Below are 20,428 nucleotides of genomic sequence, written 5' to 3' on the forward strand. Positions count from 1 at the left end.
TCCAAATGAGGTGAGTGCCAACCTATTTTGGGAAGTGTTGATTTGTACACACAATTTTCACTTATTAAATTTACTTCAGCAAGAAAACGTCTCATTTACATTTTAGGTCAACCACAGGATAGCTTTAGCGGGGAGTTCTGATGAGGAATACTACAGCAATGTTAAGGCAGATGCAGAAATGGTGGGGTGGCTCTTGCTTGACAGTATGGTCCTAAATCACCATCTAGCCATCCGTTGTAGATCATTGTCTAGCAAAGAATGACCAGTATTTCAAGAGAGCAAGTTCTTCTTGGTTGGATAAAGCCATGCAGCTTCAAAATACATTTTAATTTCCAGAGAAGATGTCTGTACATGAAAGTCTCTTGTCTGGCATGTAGTTCCATCACATACGCCATGTTTTATCAATGAACTCATGAAATTTCACATTTTCTGGACCCTGTGTCAGTGCTGCTTTCGGTTCTGATCTTCTCTGTAAAGAAAGATGACAAAACACTTGCTGGACGTGCTCAGATTTTACACAGTCAGCACTAATCTGAGTGAAGGAATGGCAGTCGCATTTTGATGGTGTTTGTAGGAGAAAGGCAGGGAGCAAAGTGTGTGCGTTTCTCTCTCCCTTCAGAAAACCTGTCTTGCTTACCCTCTCTTCCTTGACCAATCCCAGCGCAGGCTGGGAGCTCAGCACCACCTGGCACTTCTGTAAGTGCTCTCTACACCACAAAACAACTTACCAGCTAAGTGCTGAAATCCTACTTCCACCAAGTCTTTGAATATAAGCTTGACAGGATTCTGACGGGCCAGCAAAGTGCCGTGTAACCAGATCAGCAGCATTCTGTGTCCGTGTTCTTTGTAACTCTTTTTCCCTGTGGAATACACAAATCATTTCCCTGTTGGACATGCTGGAAAAGTGCTGCTTTGTGCTTTTATGCTTTTACAGTTCCAAGAGGCTTTTAAAATCCCTCTCCAGAAGCAAAAGGAAGACCAAGAGATAAAGGTTAAGAATAATAAAGAAATAAAACTCTGTTATCCTAAGGCTTAATAAATAAATCCAACATGAATACATCTTAAAATAGCTACATGCTTTAACATCGCTTCTATAACTGGAGTCTATCCACCCTGCTTGTTGCTGTTACCTGTCCACTGTTCCTCAATAGCTTTAATCTGCTCATCTGTGAACTTCCAGAACAGGGCCAGGATTTTCCATTCCTGGGGTTTTAAATGATTGTACGCCAGATTCCACAGGGAGGAACGGAGCTGCTTGGTCTGTGCGCTGTGATCTTGTTTGAAGGACAAATCAGAGTCTGGCCAGCCATCACTGTGACCTGGATGTGCCTGACAACGACAGCAAATAATGACATATTTTGTGATGGAGGTGGGAACGCAGCCGTGAACACCGTGTCCTGCACAGCCTTATGTGACCACCGGAAATGTCAGAGACGAAGACCTTCTGTGTTCGTTGCTACTTGTCATTAAGAGCAAAGTAAAACTACGCCAGACACTCATTGCAAAATAGCAGGTAAAAGCAAGAATTACTTGAGCCCCTTGGCTGACTACTTTATAAGCCACATGTTGAACATGGCAGCCCCAGCTGAGTGCTGTCCAGGGAAAAGCCTGGTTCCCAGTGTCGGTAAGTTCTAAATACTTCACTATTGCATCTTGTTTACACGCTGGTCCTGTCTCAATTCAGTAAGTAATCATCATCATGGGCGTTCGATGCCATTTCTTCAGGTGCAGGCTGTGTTTTGTGCTTGCAGACAAGTGCAGAGTGAAATGTACAACACAGAATAGCTCCAGGCTCTTTCCAGTACTGAGGTATGCAAATAAAGCAACAACAAAAGAAAACAAAGACAGAAACAAACCAAACCCCACCACTCCAAGCACAAGTAAACAAAACACCTTGTTTCACTCCCTCTTGCAGCAGCACAGCTTCTCTTTGCTGCCAGCTGCGTGCATAAGCCGTGGCAGTGTGGGACAGCAAAAGCAGCCCTGGAATCTGGTCGAAACCGGGTAAGGGATGGGTTGTGCCCATAGACGGGACTAGCAGAGAGAACAAGAGACCTTTTCACACACCTCTGAGTCATGTGCACTTCCTCTCTGCGGTGTGTGTTTTGTAACCAGTGCTTTGTCACAGATGACCAGTCGGCTCAGTGTATTATAAATACTGCAGGCAGTATTCGAGACAACTTGGGGACTTTAATTTGTATTATATTAAAACTCAACAAATTTAATTAATTCTCAGAGAGCCCGCATAAACCTATGGCCCCAAAAATAAAATGAAATAAATAGCAAGACTATATTATTTATGGAGTATTAATATGCTCCGAAGTTAAAATTGGCCACCCCATGACATACCTCTCTTCTATCACTTGAATAGGGATAGCAGGTGCTTTGTAGCTCACTGCTGTGACTGTCCTTATTGAAATAAATAAACTCTTCCTGAATTCTGAATGGTCCCAGTCAAGGCTGCAATGTAACTAGTCCTGAATTTTCAAGACCTGCTGGGGATGGGTGTGAATTTCAAGGCAGGCTCCGGCCCAAACACCCCATATATGCAAAGAAGCTAAGTTCAGAGTAATTTAGAAACTGAGGCAGCCTGCGGTCATTACAAGCCCTGTCCTCCCTTCCCTACGTTGTCTGCTCCTTTCCTGTTCCTTCTTCCTTTCAGCAATTAACACAGGAGGAACAGAAGAGGGAGCTCCCACCGCAGCGCCGAGCTCTTCCCAGTAAATGGAAGGCAGGTGCCCGAGCTTCTCCACTCATCAGCTGCAGATTTTGCAGCACCAAAGCACGCCAGATGCCGATGGCCTGCTTTGAATTGGGGTCAGAATGTTTCTCCACCCTTTTTCTCTGTGTGTAGAATATGATGCAGGAATATGAACTGGATGGCCTCTAACATCACTGTCAATCCCCACCATTCTATGATTCTATGTTTCCATGATGTCTCTTACCTGTTTCATGGCATAATACCTTTCTGCTTTAATGATCATATCTACAATGAGGGCATAATTGCTCCTTGAAGCCACGGCAAGTGCAGTTTTTCCATGCTGAAAGCGGAGAGAGTGAATCAGGACAGGATCTCATATATACAAGGACAGACCAGAAGAAACACATGATCTGTGTTGACAGAACCCTGTTCTTTTTGTGCTTTTATCCCATACCGGCGGACTGTTCAGTCCATCTGAGCCCACCTCAGCTATCAACACTTCGGTGTACGTGTAGCTCAATGGCTTTCCACATTTCCCTCTGTAATCAGCCCTCTTCAGTGGGCCTGCACCAAGTGGAGACATCTCGGATGCAAACACTCAGGCGATGTTCTTGCTAGGCATTCCAGAAAGTCAGACTGCAGAGAAGCCATCCCCTTCATTAGAAGGCTTCAGCAGTACATCATAAAATGTTTCAACTGCCCAGCTATTACAAAAGGCCCTAATATACACAAGGTGACAAGAGGCAGCAGGAGCTCCTCAGGGCTGCATTCCCTGGGATGTGTGCACAGAATGGGGTGTCCCTGGCCCCTTGTGCTGGTGTGTGAGCTTCCTTTGTAAGAGTGAACATGTGGCTACTCTCATTCCATGAGGGATGACTGGAAACATGTGCTTCCTGTGTTTCTGGGAAGGAGGTCATAAAACAAAATAAAGCCACGTAACCCACGCATGCATGAGGAAGGTACTCTACCCTGTCCGTGATCTTGAGGTCACAACCCGCCTTTAGCAGCATTTCCACCATCTCCACATTGCCAAGATCAGCAGCCAGATGTAGGGGAGTTTCCTGCCTCTGCAATTAATAACACCAAATACATACAATAAGAGCCAAACTCTGCATGGAAGAAAAAATGCACATAATCTGAATCTACAGTAGATTCACAACAAGAAAAGGCCCAGATTGGAAAATACCAAAAAGAATGAAAATGTAACTCTTGCATAGCTGTCGGTTTTGTTTCAGACAGAAAAAAAGGAAGCATCTGGGATACCTGGAAGAAAAGCAGACAGGAGCTCTATCTGACTCAGGACAAAGCTGCCGTCATGCCCTACTAATGCACCATAATGTAAGGAGCTCTTACTCGACCCTCTGAAAACAAGATTTTGGGGTTCAATGTTACACACAAGTGCCAACCTCCATACTGTCCTCTCAAGTAAGATCACCCAGCTGCAATCCATGTAAAAACAACTGGACATCAGTGATCTTCAAACAAACATGGCACTGCAGTCCATGACAGGGCTTCTTTCTTAACCAGCCCAGCCACACTCTGGTGATTTGGAGTGAAAGGTTGAACAGAAATCCACCTGCTGCATAAGGGGTCCAGTAATCCTTTAGGCATAATAAAACACAAACAGAACAAAAACCTTTAAAATAAAGGCAAAGCCCTTATATAGAAAGTACAGCCATATGAACACTCAGCTTCGAGTCTAATCTTCAGGTCTGCAATCAAGGTTTTGTAGACTTCATACAGCTACATTCACCCAAATCAAACCTGTTTATTTATCCTTCCATGGAAAGCCATGAGGAAAGCAAGGATACATGCCCTGGGGAGCTCAGCAGCCTGGTGATCTGTTTCCTGCTCACAAAGAGATGTTGTCCTGCTCTTTTCCTTACTGTTTGCACTGACAGGAAAGTATTCCAGATGCCTACGGCTACAGTGCAGCAGCAAATAAGATATGCTGTCACTTATGGAAATCTGGTGGAGCTGGACACCGTGTTCCACATGATACAACAACCTCTGAAGGTTCTGTGACTGCCGTGGTTTTGTCTGGGAATGAGTTAATTTTCCTCATAGTTGCTGGCATGATGCTCTGTTTTGGATTCAGAAGAAAATCAGCTTTGTTGACGCAGCGATGTCTGCCCGTGCACCAGGGCTAGAGGAAGGAGAGAAAGGTGCTGATCTTCCCTTTCTCCTCAAAACATCTTTCAGTGGAGAAAAGGGGCAAAGGTGTGATTGCTGATTTTCTCCATTAGTTGGCAGAGTTATAGTGAGGATGCAGGAAGAAAGAAAAGACCTTTCAGGTCGTTGATACTCTGCACTGGACTTACCTCTGCATTCAGATTTGAAGCTTCTATGTCATTTATCGTGCATGAATCAGAACACTTGGACAATAAACTAAACCAAATACTTTGGAGTATCCAACGTTTTGCTGTCCATGCTTGGTGCAAATGCTCCTAGCACAGCGTGTGCCTGTGACTAACAATATGTGCACATACAAAAATATAAGGAGGAAACTGACTCTTCTTTTTTTTTCTTGTACCTTTAGCTCACAAGCAAAAAAAGAAGCAGGCAACATCCACACAGTCACCACCCAGCAGTGCAGTAGTTCCAAATCCCCATTTTCCTTACATGATTTAAGAAGTCTATATCATGATTCGCTTCCAAGAGTTTTCTCACTATCAGCAGATGATTATTGATGACTGCTAAATGGAGAGGGGAATTCTTCTGCTGCAAAGAGAAAACAAGAGGTTGTTTATTGTACTCAGGTGCATTTGTTACAGGTTCATTCAAAGAAGAAAGACATTCCCATTAGAGTTTACCCCTTGCCAAGGGGGTGCAGGGGTATGCCATAGTGCTGCCATAGTTATTCTTCATAAGAACCTGAGGAAGAAAATTACAGCTAGGAAGAAATTAAGTTCTTGTATCTGAGTAATTATTCATGCAAATAACGGGGGCACTCTTCCAATACCAGTCACAATTCAACCGTTAGATTGGCAAGATCACTCTTCTTGTTGAGCCTGTGACTCATCAGTTTCTCATTAAATACAGCTGAAAAGTAATTCCGCACCAGTGCCAGAGACCCGCTCATTAGTATCTTTATAAACCACAACCATTTCTTTGGGGCTAGAGAGAAATAAACAAAGCTCTCACGCAGAGCTGCACAGGAAATATTTACAAAACCCAGGTTACAGTTCTATGAGTTGTTTCGGCTTCAGAAAGCCAACAAAGCAACCAGCACAAACGCAGGCTGATATTTACAATAAATCATTACAAACGCATGATACAACATGCAAGCAGTAATGGTAGATGTGTCACAGAGTGCAGGTCCTGTTCTTAAACAGCACTGCAGAAGTAGAAAATAACTTCTTCGCAGAAGATCTTGGATGTCATAATCTGTAATATCTGAAGAGCATCAAGATTTTAGTGTCTTTTTAAGCTCCTGAGAGACAGCAGACGCTGCGAGCACAGGGTCTCAAAACACTGAAGTGTATATTGAACTTTATTCAAAATCACTTACATTGTTAACTCATGCAGGGGGTAGCCATGCGAGAGATGAGGTGGCACACAGAGATGCCTGCACTGCCACAGCTCAGTCCAAGCAGAGTTCTTTGCTGATCTTTCCCACCCTGCTCAGTCCTCAGTACATCCCAACTACCTCTGCACTGCACTCTGCTGCTCTGCCCGTGCACGTGCTGGTTGTGTTGATTAGCCCATAGATGTGAGTAGCCAGCTCCACAAACCCTACTATCAATAACGTGTGTGGTAAAGATAACAAGGAAACCACTCAGCCTCATTCAAGGAAAGACAGGGGACGCTGAACACCAGCATCAAACACGTTGACATACACTCACCTCAGGTTTAGGGACCAGATCAATGTTCTTATCAATAAGAAAAGTGACCAAGGATTGATGTCCATTCTGAATGGCAGCTTGCAATGCATTGCTGTTGTTCTGAAAGAAATGTTATAGATAGCAAAAGTTCACATTTCTGTAGCTGGGAAAAAGATAAAATCCTGCAGACAGCTATCAGTACAGAATAGTCTTTCACTCACATTTGTGTTACTATATACCTCTTTCCTCCCACTTCCATCTGATGGAAAATTATGAAGAAGTTCATCAGTTACAGAAACGCATTTTCATAAACACTGAAGGAACTTCCCGTTGTCAGTGCAATGCAACAAACATGCTGGGAAAGACAAAAGCAGCACCCCATGGTCCCTTTCACTCTCTATTGACAAGCATTTGATTCAGCATCGTCAGCTTTGATGAGGGACAGACTACAACACATCTCCCAGTCTGTCCTTTAATAAGCAGCTGCAGTCACATTAATGCACTTAAAATTATTACTAGTTAAAGGGGAAAAACAAAGACAAAAAAAAAAAAAAAAAACACCAGAAAATGTTTCCAAAATGTTCCCTTAATTCCAGTTTAACAAGCAAGCTCTCACTCTGGTGGAATCACAAGCATCCCATCCCTGCAAACTCTTGCAGAAGGCAAGATGAAGACATTTAACACATCCGAGTCCAGAAACCAGATGTGGGGAGGAAAAGATTTGTCATCAGTTCATGAATATAAGCTGCCAAAAACGAGGCTTTTTAGTTATCCAGCTTGGTTAGATTTCCTAGCCACATGTTTTACTATTGAGCTGATAATAAATAAAAAAGCCTTAAAACATTATTCTATCTAGTCTCCTAAGCAAGTTCTTTTCAATTAACATAATCTCCATCCCCAACTTCATTGTAGCATTTACCATTTCCTAAAAAATAATGAAAGCAAAGAGACTGTGGATACACACAGAAGAGAGAAGATAAAGCCCTCCCCACAGCCCAAGCTGAGCCAACAGCATGTGATGAAGGCATTTTGCATACATACATGAGTTACGACATCGATGTTACTCCCTGCTTCCAGTAGGAGTTTGGCACATTTTTCATTGCCTCCTTCAACAGACAAATAAAATGGAGTTTCTCCATTCTAGATCAACAGAGAAAAAAATGCCTATTCCAGTTTATGCCAAGTGATTATAAAGACTATAACGTTATGACAGATTATCTCGATCGGTCATCCAGCTCAATAGAAAAGGGAAGATGGCCACAAGAGAATAGAATCTGAGTGCTCCAAAACTAATACCTCAATAAAATAGTAATACGTGAACAACTGAGAGATGGGTGACAATTAAGCCTGCGTATGTAGACAAATTGTACAATACAAATAACTGTTTATTTCCAGAGAACATTACAGCTTCAGGCATAGGAACAAAGATGCTGGGAAGCAATTGCTTCCACTCAGCACCAGTCAACAGCACCATCACAGTGACAAATACCATAAGCGCTAGTTTACATCAGTCCAATGCCATGGCTTCCAGCAGGCAAGTCATTCACTCCATTAGCCATGGCCAGGCAGCACAAGGTTTGAGTGCAGAAGAAACACCTTTATTAGGCAAATCTTGGAACCATAAGAGCTTCACATTTTAAAAGGATTTATGTGCCTCAGCCCTGCGTAGATAGAAAAGAAGTGGAGAGGAGAGGAGAAAAGCTAGCTGGATAAAAGAGAGCCACTGTGCCCTTTTAGCCTTTTGCTGAGGAGTGGATATCTTTTACTCCTGGCCTATTTCCTTCTACTAGTCAACAGGGCACACAGAAAAAAAGATGAGAGAAACTCATTATATGAGGAACAGAGGACAGAGCAAGAGACATGGAAGGTGTTAGTAGAGCTGAATCTAATGGAGCAGAGACAATGAAACACCCCGGGAAAGCAGCAGAACTCATTAAGTCCATTCAGTGGAAGAACTGCACCTTTAAAACGTTAATTTTAATTGTTTGGTGGTTTGTTTGTCTGTTTTTTCCCAAATCTCTAACTTTACCTCATTTGGTAATTTATGTCCTCACCTGATTGAGGTCATCTATTTCATCCCAGTGCTCGAGCAGAATCTCTACAGCTTCACTGTGGCCATTTTTAGCTGCCAGATGTAGGGCTGTGTTTCCCTCCTTGAAATTAAAATGTCAAAGGAGATACTTTAAAACACAGAATAAACTGAAAGTATTAAGAACAGCATGCACTTAAACACAGAGCTGTTTGTCCTTCTGCTTCTCTGCTACTTATAAGCGGGAGGTGGAAGACCCACAGCATGTTTCAAGAGCCAGGGTAATCTGGAGGGAGTCTTTCCTCATGCATGCAGTTGTGACCTTTATGGTCTAGGAGGCAGCTCATGCTCTGAAAACTATGGTGTATTACCAGCAAAAAGAAGGAAAAGATACCCAGCAACAAGGCCAGGAGTTCCCAGTTTCCTTCCTTAATTACTGACAAACCATCAGCCTTGTGTAGTTGTCGGTCCAACATATATCACTGCCGGCACCATGGCACATCTTGTTCACATTGCTTAGCGGTGTAGTTAACTATATCAAAACAAAGTAATATCCCACAAGCAAATAAAGAAACCATTACCTTATCTTTTTCAGTTGTAAACAGATTTAGAGCTATCAGGTTATTTATCATGTCAGCATGGCCTCTTTCTGCTGCCAGAAGAAATGGCTTTCTGCCTTTCTAGAAAACAATTTGGAAAGGAATACATTGTTATGGAAAAGAAAAATAGCCTTCTCAAGTTAACAGATAGACGGCATATATATGTGCGTATTACTCTCCATAAACATTTACGTGTCACAGAAAAGCAGGTGTATACAAGAAACATTTATATATCAGAGGCATATGCAAGAAAAGGGAAGATTCTTTTAAAAAGGGAAATTTTGTAGTGTAAAATAAAAATACCTCTTTCATATCCTGAAGAAAATATTTGCAATCTGATTGGACGTGGTAACAAAATGAGGTACAAAATGGGCTCAAAATATTCTGAATTACTCACCCTATTAAATTATTCATCAGCATATTTTGTCAGAAGCAGGCACTAATGACTTATCTCTATGGCTTAACGCACTCAATCTGAACTCTGTAAACACAGCTATACGGCAGAAGCTTCATCCAGAAGGCTGAATTTGGCACTGTACTCCTTTAGGTATTTGTCTATTTCTTTGTAGGTTGTTAAAATTAGCAAAGACTTTTCCAGCTGTTTACAGCTCAACCGTGGAAAGTTACCCCAACATAAAGTAATGCCAGTGTTCAGATGGTGAGACCAATCATCAAACGCTGTGTGAGAACAGCCTGTATTCAATATCTAAGCAAATGAAAGTTAGACACTTCTGAAAAAGCCTCAATATAGAGAAGAATTCTAGGAGGCCGAAAATGCAGAGGTTTGTTTTGCTAAACATACTCTCGTTAATGGCAGCCTTGTCATGTGTAGACAGAGCTCAGAGCTTTGCACAGCCTGGTCAGTAAAACTCAAGGCTCGATAAGGAGGAGGGGGGAACTTTGTTCTTTTGGTGGCAGATCCCATGAGAATAGTTCTTCCTCACACGAGGATATGATATTCTACTTTGCTAAGTAGGTTTTCAAAGTGAGAGAACAGGATAAGGAAGGAAAAACACAGCCATAGCAAACCATGATGAGGATAAGGTCTCGGTACTGCTGTAGAGTTGGTGCAGCTCTGTAGAGTGGCTGTACGTGGTCTCATGCTCTCCATTGGTGAAAGATGCCCATGTCTGCCATACCTGGCAGGTTTAGGGGCCACAGTGTGGGAGGCAACAGGGATGAGCTGTGTGGGAGTTCAGTGACAACCTCATGTTGATCACAGCAGCTTCCAGCAAGCTCCTCAGGGACAAAACCCATGTGCTAGTACTGAACCCATCAGAGGAGCTCATGGTACCTCTGCAAGGTATAAAAGAAACAGCAGACACTGCTACAGGTGAAGTGCTTAGGGAGATACCAGAGGAAATAGGAGAGGACATAGCAGACACGAGAGAGCACAGGGGAGAACATGCAATGAGGTGCACTCTCAGAGAGACTACAGCCCTTGACAAGAAAGGAGGAAAAGAGAAGAAAACAGAATTAGCAATAAAGAAGAATTCCATGGATTCACCCTGATCCCTCTCTCCCACTGGCTCATGAAGGAAAAACAAAGGAGCAGGGGAGGAAAAGTGTCTGGAGTTCAGCTGAGACCAGCCAGCAGGGAGGAAAGGTCATTTCCCTATGTGCTTGTCTGGCCATTTGTCTTATTATTATTATTATTTCTCAATATCCAAACTAGTAATGAAAATGTGATGTAGCTTGCAATAAATTTAAATTCATTGAAAAGTCAAAGTTGAGATCGGTTTGCCCACAAGTTTCCTCATGACATTAAAGAAGAGAGAAAAGCACATACTGTACCCCATCGGGCTTGTTCAAGTCAGTCAGATGAAGATCTTGGAGAAAATAATCAATTATTTTAACGCTGTTGTTCTGTGCTGCAAAGTGCAGTGCATTCATTCCTTCCTGAAAAACCACAAGCAACACCATAAGTGCAGGCCTGATCATTTCAAACCATCAGCATCATTAGAGTTGGTAAAAACCTGTCATCAACACACCTCATTCTTAGCTCTTTGATCAGCGCCAGCTTTAACTAATTTCCTCATTATATCTAGATTTCCAGTCCAAGCTGCAAGATGGATCACTGTCAGGCCATGCTTTTAAAAAATAAAGAAAGAAAAAGAAATTAAAAAGGCAGAAATTACCAAACAAAATCCTTTCTGTCAAATTTATTTTAATCTTCTTGATTAATATAGCGTATGAGTTGGTTTTGCTCCACAGGCTCTAGCAGATCAGCACTATCACCTGACGGTGTGATTGGAATTCACCTCACTTAAATTACCCGAGTTCAGGCTCTCTCTCTCCTTGGCAGAAGACCTGGCATCTCCAGTGAAGGATTAATCCTGTTGTGAAATGAAGCAGTTCCTAAATGTTTCTCTCCAGAAGCTGACTAACGACCTTTATTAGTTAGCTCTGGGTGCAGTAGATGACATTTCAGGTGACAATACGTAACAGGAGCATTTCCATGAGTCACTGTGATCTTCCAGTTAGTTCTTCTTTCTAAGTTCTCTTAAGAACTCTTCTCTTTTAGAAAAACAACCCATCAAACAAGCAAACAACTCTTCCTGTCATTAATATCATAGGCCAAAAGAAAAAGAGAGGAGCATCTTTCAGCCAGTGAATTCTCTTTGTCTCACATCTTGGTCATAGTTTTACTCTTCAGTGTTTCAACTTCTCTTCCTGTTCCTTCCTGTGTATACTACATACTTCATAAACCAGAGCTCATTCTGTTACATGCTGTATGAACACAAAACTCGAAGACGCTCAAAATCTAACTTAGAAGCACCTGAATCTAAGAGATAGAGTCAGAGGAGCCTAAAGGCAGCAAAAGGGAGCAGGGCAATTCTTTCACAGCCATCACCTTTTCCCACTTTCTCTTCTGGAAAAGGGGAATCAGTAGGTTGACTCCTATCTGTAATCCGAGCCTTAGTCCATAAGAGCCTTACAGGAGGTCTATCAAGATTCTGTAGAACATCAGAGGCATCATATCTACCCTTCATCTGCTATGTAAATGCAACATAGAAATACATTAACTCATCTAAGAGTATTACAGAAAATAAATGTTGCAACCATGAATCTTGCTTTGGCTAGACACACTTGTGTATTTATTTGGAATTGAACCTGTCCAGCGACGTTAAGGGCAACAAAAAGGTTTTCCACAAATACCTCAATGACAGAAGGAGGAGTAGGGAACTGGGAGTCTTGTAGAACCAAGTGGGAGACAGAGGACTGTGGAAAGGCTGAATGCCTTCTTTGCTTCAGCCTGAACCTGAACCTGAGCTACTGGAGCGGAGACAGACAGCAGGTGGCTTAACTGCTCATCAGAACAAGCACCAAAACCAGATGCTGGCACAGCCTCTCACATCTTGTTTGCATTCCAACCCAGAGTAACACAGAAACTTTCTCCCTCCTGCCCACTCCTCCAGCCTGGAATGTTTCTTTCTCACAGTGTAAACACTGCAGCATATGGAGGGTAAGGAGAAACAGGTAAGGAGGGGAAAAAAAAGGTGAGTGACTCATCTGATTTCATTGCTCAGGATGAAATAGATAGATAGGTAAGTAAATAACAGAAGAAATAAGTTCTCTGGAAACAATTACAGTTCACTGGAAAACTCCTACTTTGCGAAGTCCAATTATTAATAACATATCGTACATTTGATATTAAAGTCTGAATCAAATCCTGCACTGTGAATCCCCACTGGGCCCAAGGAAAAGCTGAACCATAAGCTTCTCAGCTCCTCTAGTCCTGGAGGCTGCAGAGCAGCTGACAGCTATGCATTAAGCTGCTCACTCACAAAGGAGTGGAGGAAGGGAATGCAAGCAGTCATTCTCTGGAATCCCACTGAAACCCGGATCTAATTTTTGTTTTCAGAGTTTGTTTTGATATACAGTTGGCTTTTACATTAATCGTATACAAGTGTGATTGAATACGAAGCTGCCACAGAGACAGGGGAACTTACCTGATCTGCCATGTCAACTCTAGCTTTGTGATGGAGCAGAAAATCCACTGCAGAGGTATGACTTCTTGCAACAGCAAAATGCAGTGCAGTGCGTTTCAACTGCAACAAGCAAAGCTTTGGCTATCAGATCCATAATGTATGTAAATGTCAGGATTTCTGAATTATTTGATTATAAATAATTATTGCAGTTAGCATATGTATACATTTGCATAGTAACCGCCAGCAGCCTGGTCTGCATCGTTATTTTTGTTCCTTTGGAGATCATTTACATATCGATCATAAAAAGAATTCATAGAGAACCAGAATAGTTTATTTACTGAAGTTAAGCTGCATATGGCAACACAACCCCTTCTCTGAAATGCACTGTCAGAGTGGGGCAAAGTAACCACACGCTGCCAACAGATGCATGCAGTGCCTGAAACACCTTTATTCAATATGAAGAGCTGAGGTCTGGATGTACAGAATTATCTCCGCTTTACATATTGCCCTCGCTTTACTCTGCATGCTTGCAACACAAGAGAGGATTCCTCCCTCTCTCAATACTGAGTGACCTTCACAGAACGAGACATTACTTATGCAAATGAAGCCTCCTGCCTTGCAAACAGTGAGTAATTTTTAACAGGTGAATCAGCGCCGGGTTTATCAGCAACAAATTTTCATTACAGTAGCTGACAGTGTGAACTTAAAAAGGGACTGTTGAAAATGAATTAAACCACGGCAGAAAGAATTTCCCTTTAATTACAGGGGCCATAATTGGGTTTAACGTAATTCACTTAGAGTTTCCATATGTGACTTAACCAATTAATTTTAAAAGCCAGTTTGGATTTGTTCTATGCAGATCAGCCGTTTCGTTTATTGCTCTTCACCCACAGCTTCACAAGTTAAAGACAAACAGGTGGGATTTGTGCCAGGAAAAGCTTCTTACACAGAAACAGTTTGATCAGCAGAACTCGGCTTTTGGCAGACTCACTTATTTGGCTTGGAAGCACAGCCAGTGGAAAAAAATCAACATAAATGCAAGAGCTGTTTTGGCAGCACAAGCTAAGTCCCCACTAGGAGCATCAGTCAATGCACAACAGCCAAGCAGCTCTGCTAGTAAATCTCGTACTATAAAGCTGAGTTAAGAACAAGAGTAAAGATTCAGAGTACCGGACTGGAACAGTATTTAGTTCAATTTCCTGACTTTTGGAAAGCAAAAAGTTGTGGCTGGGTTCCATGGTCACCTGCTATGCATTTATAGAAGTATGTCATGGATGGGAACGCTGTAGTTCCCCTGGAGAAGCTTACCCTGAGGAAGTAATGACCTCCAATGCATAGCTTTACTTTTGTCACTGTGAACATCGTGTCCTTAGGTTCTGTCAGTGTAAGAAATGCATTTTTGTCTATTTACGGCAAATCTGATCTCAACCTGCACACAGAAGCTGTGGCAGAACGCTTCTGTGGCTCTGCGTGCACTGAGCAATAACGCTTCACACCACCATCTGAAGTCTGCGCTGTTAGCAGCACAAATTCACTCTCAAAGTGACTGTGGGGTTAAGTCTTCCCACTCTGAAAGATGGAGAACTCAAAGGATTAATTATAGAGGAATACAGTCCCTATTAGAGCAGTGACCACTCTTCAGAAGTCCTTAAAGTAAAAAAACCTGAGAGTTGTGTGGTATGAAACTCTTCAGCCCATACTGGACACGTGGAACACTGCTTAACCACATCCGAGGCGGGGAGGCTCATTCAGCACCAGCACACGGAGCTTAAACCACGCAACCCCCAACAGGCATCACATTTCTGACATGCTGTACTCACAGGATCCACAGCGTTTATATTAAGATTCTTCTTAAACAGCTTTTCCATGGTTTCCAAATTGTTCATTTTAGCTGCGTGTTGAAATTCTCTCTCATCTGGCAGTACTGTGGAAATGCATGGCACCACATGAAAAAAAAAAAAAAAAATATATATATATATATACATAGCCATACCAAATTTAAGGGACAGATATTATTCTTACCTTCTGGTACTTGTCCTGGTTTCACACCTTCTATGAATCACTTTTTCTCATCATATTAGCATTTCAGGACTGCACTTTTTCCCCTCTAGAGACACCTGGCTGATGTTTCTCGTCTCAGCTTTTAAGTGAGAACAGAAGTGGGCTTTTCACATCACACACTGTTATTATTCACTCTGCTCACAGGAACAAGAGGTTCATTTGTGAAGTTCCTGCCATTTAAATGGGTCTCAAGGCCTTTTATAAGCCGAACAGTGCGCAGTATGAAATGCAGCACTTAGGTCCTGTTCTTGGAAAAGTCACTATTCTACAACAAAGCGTACCACCAAAATACACAAAAATATGTGGTGATGACACAACAATATGCCCCAGCTGGGAACAAGTGGTTTAGAGGACCAAAAAAAAAAAGAGGAGGTGAAAAAGAAGGTTGAACTTGAACCCAAAATTTGGCCACAGTGAGGAATTTACTATTAAGCCGGGACCTGGCTTTAATGCCTTAGTGCAAAATATGAACATCTGTTTGGTTGACTGAAGTAGATGCAGCATACATTTGGACCACTGTAACAAGACATTTAATGTTTAGTTAGAAAATAAAATCCCAGAGTCTGACAACCAGTTAAGCTAACTTAGCGGTGAGAGTATTTCTCCACCGGCGTGTTTCTGCCTTAACTTTTAGTTCAGTATTTGGGAGAAATGAGGGTATCAAACGCACTAAGATATTCTTAATTTAGTAGCATGTTGCACTCAAGAAGTTCATCACCTGGATGTTTTCTGCCTAGAATATTCTGGCCTGAAAGCTGGAAGGCCACTTGTCTAATGGTAGCAACAAAGAGAGCGGCATCCTCTGCTGAACCAGAAGCTGCAGCAGCAATTTGTTCCTTGGGGGTCTCTCGTCTAGATTTATTAACATCTAATGAGATATAGCTTGTGGCTGTATGACTGGAGAAAATGGAGAATATACCACAGAAAATTGGTATGGCATTCACTTAATTGAATCCTACACATTATCTACAATTACAGTCTCAGTGGAATAACCACAGTGGTACTGAACAAAAAGCTAGAAATTAAACAGGATGGTTTAATTAAACTCTTTCCAGCTTTCCTATGATACGACATTACACGAGCACCTCATGCCACAGAAGTATCCTCCCAGATCCTCCTGTAATCACAGATTTCCTTTTACAAAGTAAGAAAGCACAAATAAAAACGCACCACTGGACTGGAATAGTTAAATAGTAATGTTTCTATAGACCTTTGCATTAGATTTCAAGGCAGATTTTGTTGGTTGCAGGATATCTTGTTCAAAGCAAGCATGGAAACAGAACTTTGGGCGCTGCAATTAGTTTGGCCACATTCATTTCCATTGGCTGCTGGTGAACACTTCAGTGAAGATATAAGACATGTAGATGCAGAGATGAGCACTGTTGCATTCCAGGGCCTTCAGGAATGATCCTAGCTGCCTTCGAGGAACTGGAAAAAGCAGTGCTTTGTTACTGCACTGGTGCAGTAAGACAAGCTTTGTTTTAGCTCTCACAAAGGATCAATGACCGACCTCCCCGCTCCTGTTTGGAAGTCATGAACTGGATGCACATCTTTAAAATGAGACTTTTTGTTTGCTCAGGACACAACATTTCTTAACAGCCCCTCTCTCTTAATACATCTTAATTTGGGACTTAAGAACAGCAGCAATTTAGGTGCACTACTATGCTCACTTTACGCACAATCTTCTACTGCTTTTGCAAAATGATTTATTTTCATGCATGAAATTACAAGAGCAGAGAGCCATCAGACCATAGATTTATGGAAGCTTTCTTCTTAAGCTTCAGCATCCAGAATTTCACAGTCCTTGCATTATTACCCTCACTTGATTTTCAAGCACCCGCAGCAATCTGCCGCCCTTTTGCAGCCTTCAGTCTATTCTTAGGGGTTGCTTTCCTTGGCTTCTTCCAAGCAGTTTGACTGAATGCCCAGGAGTTTTTATTAAAGTAGTTATGTTTTATTTTCACCTTTTATTTTGAACTAACCACAAATACTGATTTTGTCATCTGGTTTCCTTCACAGGCACTCCTGTCTGCACAGAGTACATATCAGAATTGAGTGCAGTTGTAACATTACTGCAGTTTAATGTACTGAATATCCCAGTCTGTCTCCCCTTTTAAAAGGATAAGGAAGTATAAAGATGCAGAAATGTGAACTGCCTTATTGGCCAGAAAACAGAAAGTCCCCCTTACAGATAAGTGAGATTTTGAAATGCTTTCAATTTAAATTTCTTCACATTCAAGCCGTATTCCACTGTAAGGGGCTTTGATTTGTTTAAGTAGATACTTGTATGTTATTATTTATAAACAAAATGGCTAACATAGAGGTTTTGCAACACCACGAGAGCGTTTTGATAAAACAATCCTATTTTAATTTCAAAGAAGTCACGAGAAGACTGCTTACTGCATCCAACAGTGATATTTCATTCACTGCTTATCTTCATCTGCCCTTTTTGCAAGACTGGAAACAGGAAGCGTGGCCCAGAACAGATTTCAGTGATTATCACATTGAAATCACAGGACATGGTCACAGTGGGGCTTAATAATTACAGTTCAGTTTCCACAAATAACCCGTTTTCACTCTCTGCAGCCCACGCCGCAGCAGACTGTTCTGTAACAGACCCGTTTGCGATCTCAAGTCTGCCATCAGAGTGAGTCACACCGCTGTGTGCAATGAGACCAGAACTTCCTCCAAGTGCTGTGTGCCCCCCTCCAGCACAGAAGCGTGACTTGGTTGTGAAATTTTCCACGTGCTTGAGCTCAAGCATGTGGCTAAACCCAGTGAGCCCATTCAGACAATGTCAGGAGCGCACTTACAGCACGGTGCCAGGCAGGACAGCCTCTTGGAAGATGGTTGCAACAAACCCCAAATCTTGATCTCACATCTACAGCTTTGCATTTCCCTACAGGATACGCTGATTGAAAGCTAGACCTGACATTAGTCCCCACACACTCACAGCTGTTGTGGTTGGCTGCTGCATCTCCACGCGTTGTGTCCTCCCTGACACGAAACAGGTGGCTCAGCCCCTTCATTGTGGCTGTCAGCTCCTCTTCCTCCCCACCTGTGGGAAGGGGCCCCATGCAGCCGTGCAGAGGGAGGTGCCCTTGGTTTGCCTCGGGTGTGTTTCCTTGCTGCACTGAAAAACCGGTTCCCAGGGACTGAAGTTGACTTAAACACACCCAGAAAGGCCATGGGCTCCACTGCTGCCTGCAGCAACGCAGCGTCACTTGGCTCCATCAGCCAAGCCTGCTGCAGGCTGAAGGGCACTTTGGGAGAAGTTGCTCTGGGAGTTATTCTTCTTTAGATCATCACGGGTTAGGAGAGTCCCCAGCACGCACGGCATGCCCTTGGGATGTGAGAGAGAAATGGCCTAATTTGAACGGAAACAGGAGCATGTGGTATCGTAACAGAAGCAGCTGGAATTAATCCAGTCACAAGATTTCTGGTTCGTTTTCAAAGAAGAACATTTTTGTCCGAGTCCAGTCAAAACCAATACATCAGTACGGCAGTTTTAGTGAGTCGCCATATCGAGACCTGCCTAATTAGGAAATTCTCATTAATCTTGAATTCCAGATCCACAGTTACTTTCATTTACTCACACCAGCATGGAATATTTCATGTCACGCAGACAGTCACTACCTGAGATAGGGCATAGAAAATGCTGCCTTTTAAAGCTGTAAAAGCAGTAGCTGGCATCCCTAACATTATTTTTAGGTTACTATTAGAAAAGTAGCTCAAAGAGTGCAGAGCTACCACCTGTCAGTCTTATATAACTGAAGACACCGACTTCCTTCACTGTAATTTCTTCTTTGCAACTTACACACAATTATTAACACTGTATGTGTTGATGGCAAATTCGATCTGAAAGGCCCCGGAACATTTTGCCCATCAAACACTCTCGCTTGTGAGTCAAATATTCCAGTGAAACTTCTTAAGAGGAAGAGGTTTATTTCTGTGCGCTGACTGGGTAGGCAGTGCAGCCTCACGGCTTGCAACATTAACCCTCTTTTTCCAAAATGGGGCAACAAGCAATTTTATACTTACCAGATTCAGCACATACATCTGGCCCCAATGGAGTTAGAGAAGAAATCTTTCAGTCCACTAGGATCATAATTTTAGATAGAGCCTGGAAACAACAGCTGTCAGTTCCACGCACTAATTACTGTCAGACAATCTCACTTCACAGCGTAGCCCTCAGCTCTCTTAACTAACGTTCCCGGCACAGCTATGTGCTATGCACACAAACTTCACAGATAATAAGTCTACCACAATCTCTAACCGCTTCCCACAATACTGACTCTTTCAAACTGCCCCAGCAACCTGCAGAAAAGGCTTGAGGCAGAATATGAAGGCACAGAATCAACTAAAAAGCAAGGAACTACTAGAATATCTCTTTCAATTGTCCTCATAAGGACAACTAAATGGAGAAGCTTGATGTCAACAGGTGCTCACATACAAAAATGGAAATAAGAAAATGTATGGCAGAGACCCCCAGAATAACAGCTGGAAAGCAAACTTCAGCATCTGCAGGCTGTTCCCTACGCTCCCTTGAAGGCAATGTGGTTCCTGGTGGTTCCAACAATTCAGTCTCTTCACTGGATCTGCATACCACAAACCCTGTAATAGCTCCCAGCATGGACTGAGCTGCCATCAGAGCAATTCAAGCCCAAACTCTGTGCTGCTGATGTTCCTGCCCGCAGAATTACTACACTGAAATTCAGCAACTTCAAAAACAAAACGGCATGAACAAAAGTACTTCTACTGTATTCACAGTAGAACATTTCTGAAAATAAGGATTGAGATATCCAGGCAGGACAACTAATAAAAAAATAGGTCATCGACCACTGTAAGACATTCTGCATACAAGGAAAGTACATAAAGATATTACAACAGCAATAAACAGATCAAATAGGAGAATGCTGCTCTACAGTTTGTGTTTCTAAGGACTGAAGATTTACAAGTTAAACTCGAGCACATCTTGTTTTTAAGAGGGACATCTCTGTAACTGTTCCACTGATGGCAAGCATGTTCCTCACAGAAGAATGTTTTGTGCATCCCCTTCTACAGAAGTAATCAAGAATGCTAAGATCACAGAAATGCCATCCTTTTCTCTATTACCCATAACTAGAAGAGGAATTCGAGATTACTTCACACAGAATGGCTTGGATTGAAAGCAACCTTAAAGGCTATTCAGTTCCAATCCTCCTGCAGTGGGCAGGGATTCCACCCACCATATGAGGCTGCCCGCAGCCCCATCCAGCCTGGTCTTGTGATGGGGCATCCAC

General features: G+C 42.4%; 1 protein-coding gene across 1 annotated transcript; it reads right to left on the minus strand.

The window, feature by feature from the left end:
* Positions 1-410: 410 nt before the first annotated feature.
* ANKDD1B (ankyrin repeat and death domain containing 1B) lies at positions 411-18,175 on the minus strand. The gene is made up of 15 exons (XM_072360155.1): positions 18,100-18,175; positions 14,906-15,009; positions 13,107-13,205; positions 11,145-11,243; positions 10,948-11,052; positions 9,136-9,234; positions 8,580-8,678; positions 7,567-7,665; positions 6,547-6,645; positions 5,324-5,422; positions 3,670-3,768; positions 2,946-3,041; positions 1,131-1,329; positions 729-860; positions 411-469 (listed from the first exon to the last, which is right to left on the minus strand). The coding sequence occupies exons 1-15, from the start codon at positions 18,173-18,175 to the stop codon at positions 411-413; spliced, it is 1,563 nt and encodes a 520-aa protein (XP_072216256.1).
* Positions 18,176-20,428: the final 2,253 nt, after the last annotated feature.

Source organism: Excalfactoria chinensis, chromosome Z (genome assembly GCF_039878825.1).
Source record: "Excalfactoria chinensis isolate bCotChi1 chromosome Z, bCotChi1.hap2, whole genome shotgun sequence".
NCBI classification, from domain to species: domain Eukaryota; kingdom Metazoa; phylum Chordata; class Aves; order Galliformes; family Phasianidae; genus Excalfactoria; species Excalfactoria chinensis.

Bases quoted from the DNA above. Each gene is read 5' to 3' on its own strand.
- ANKDD1B (XM_072360155.1), bottom strand. From the start codon at position 18,175: ATGAAGGGGCTGAGCCACCTGTTTCGTGTCAGGGAGGACACAACGCGT. The intron at 11,053-11,144 runs GTGTGTTGATGA...GTGGTTTTTCAG, and splicing joins ATCAAAGAGCTAAGAATGAG to GAAGGAATGAATGCACTGCA. The intron at 9,235-10,947 runs GTACAGTATGTG...ATTGTTTTCTAG, and splicing joins ACTTGAACAAGCCCGATGGG to AAAGGCAGAAAGCCATTTCT.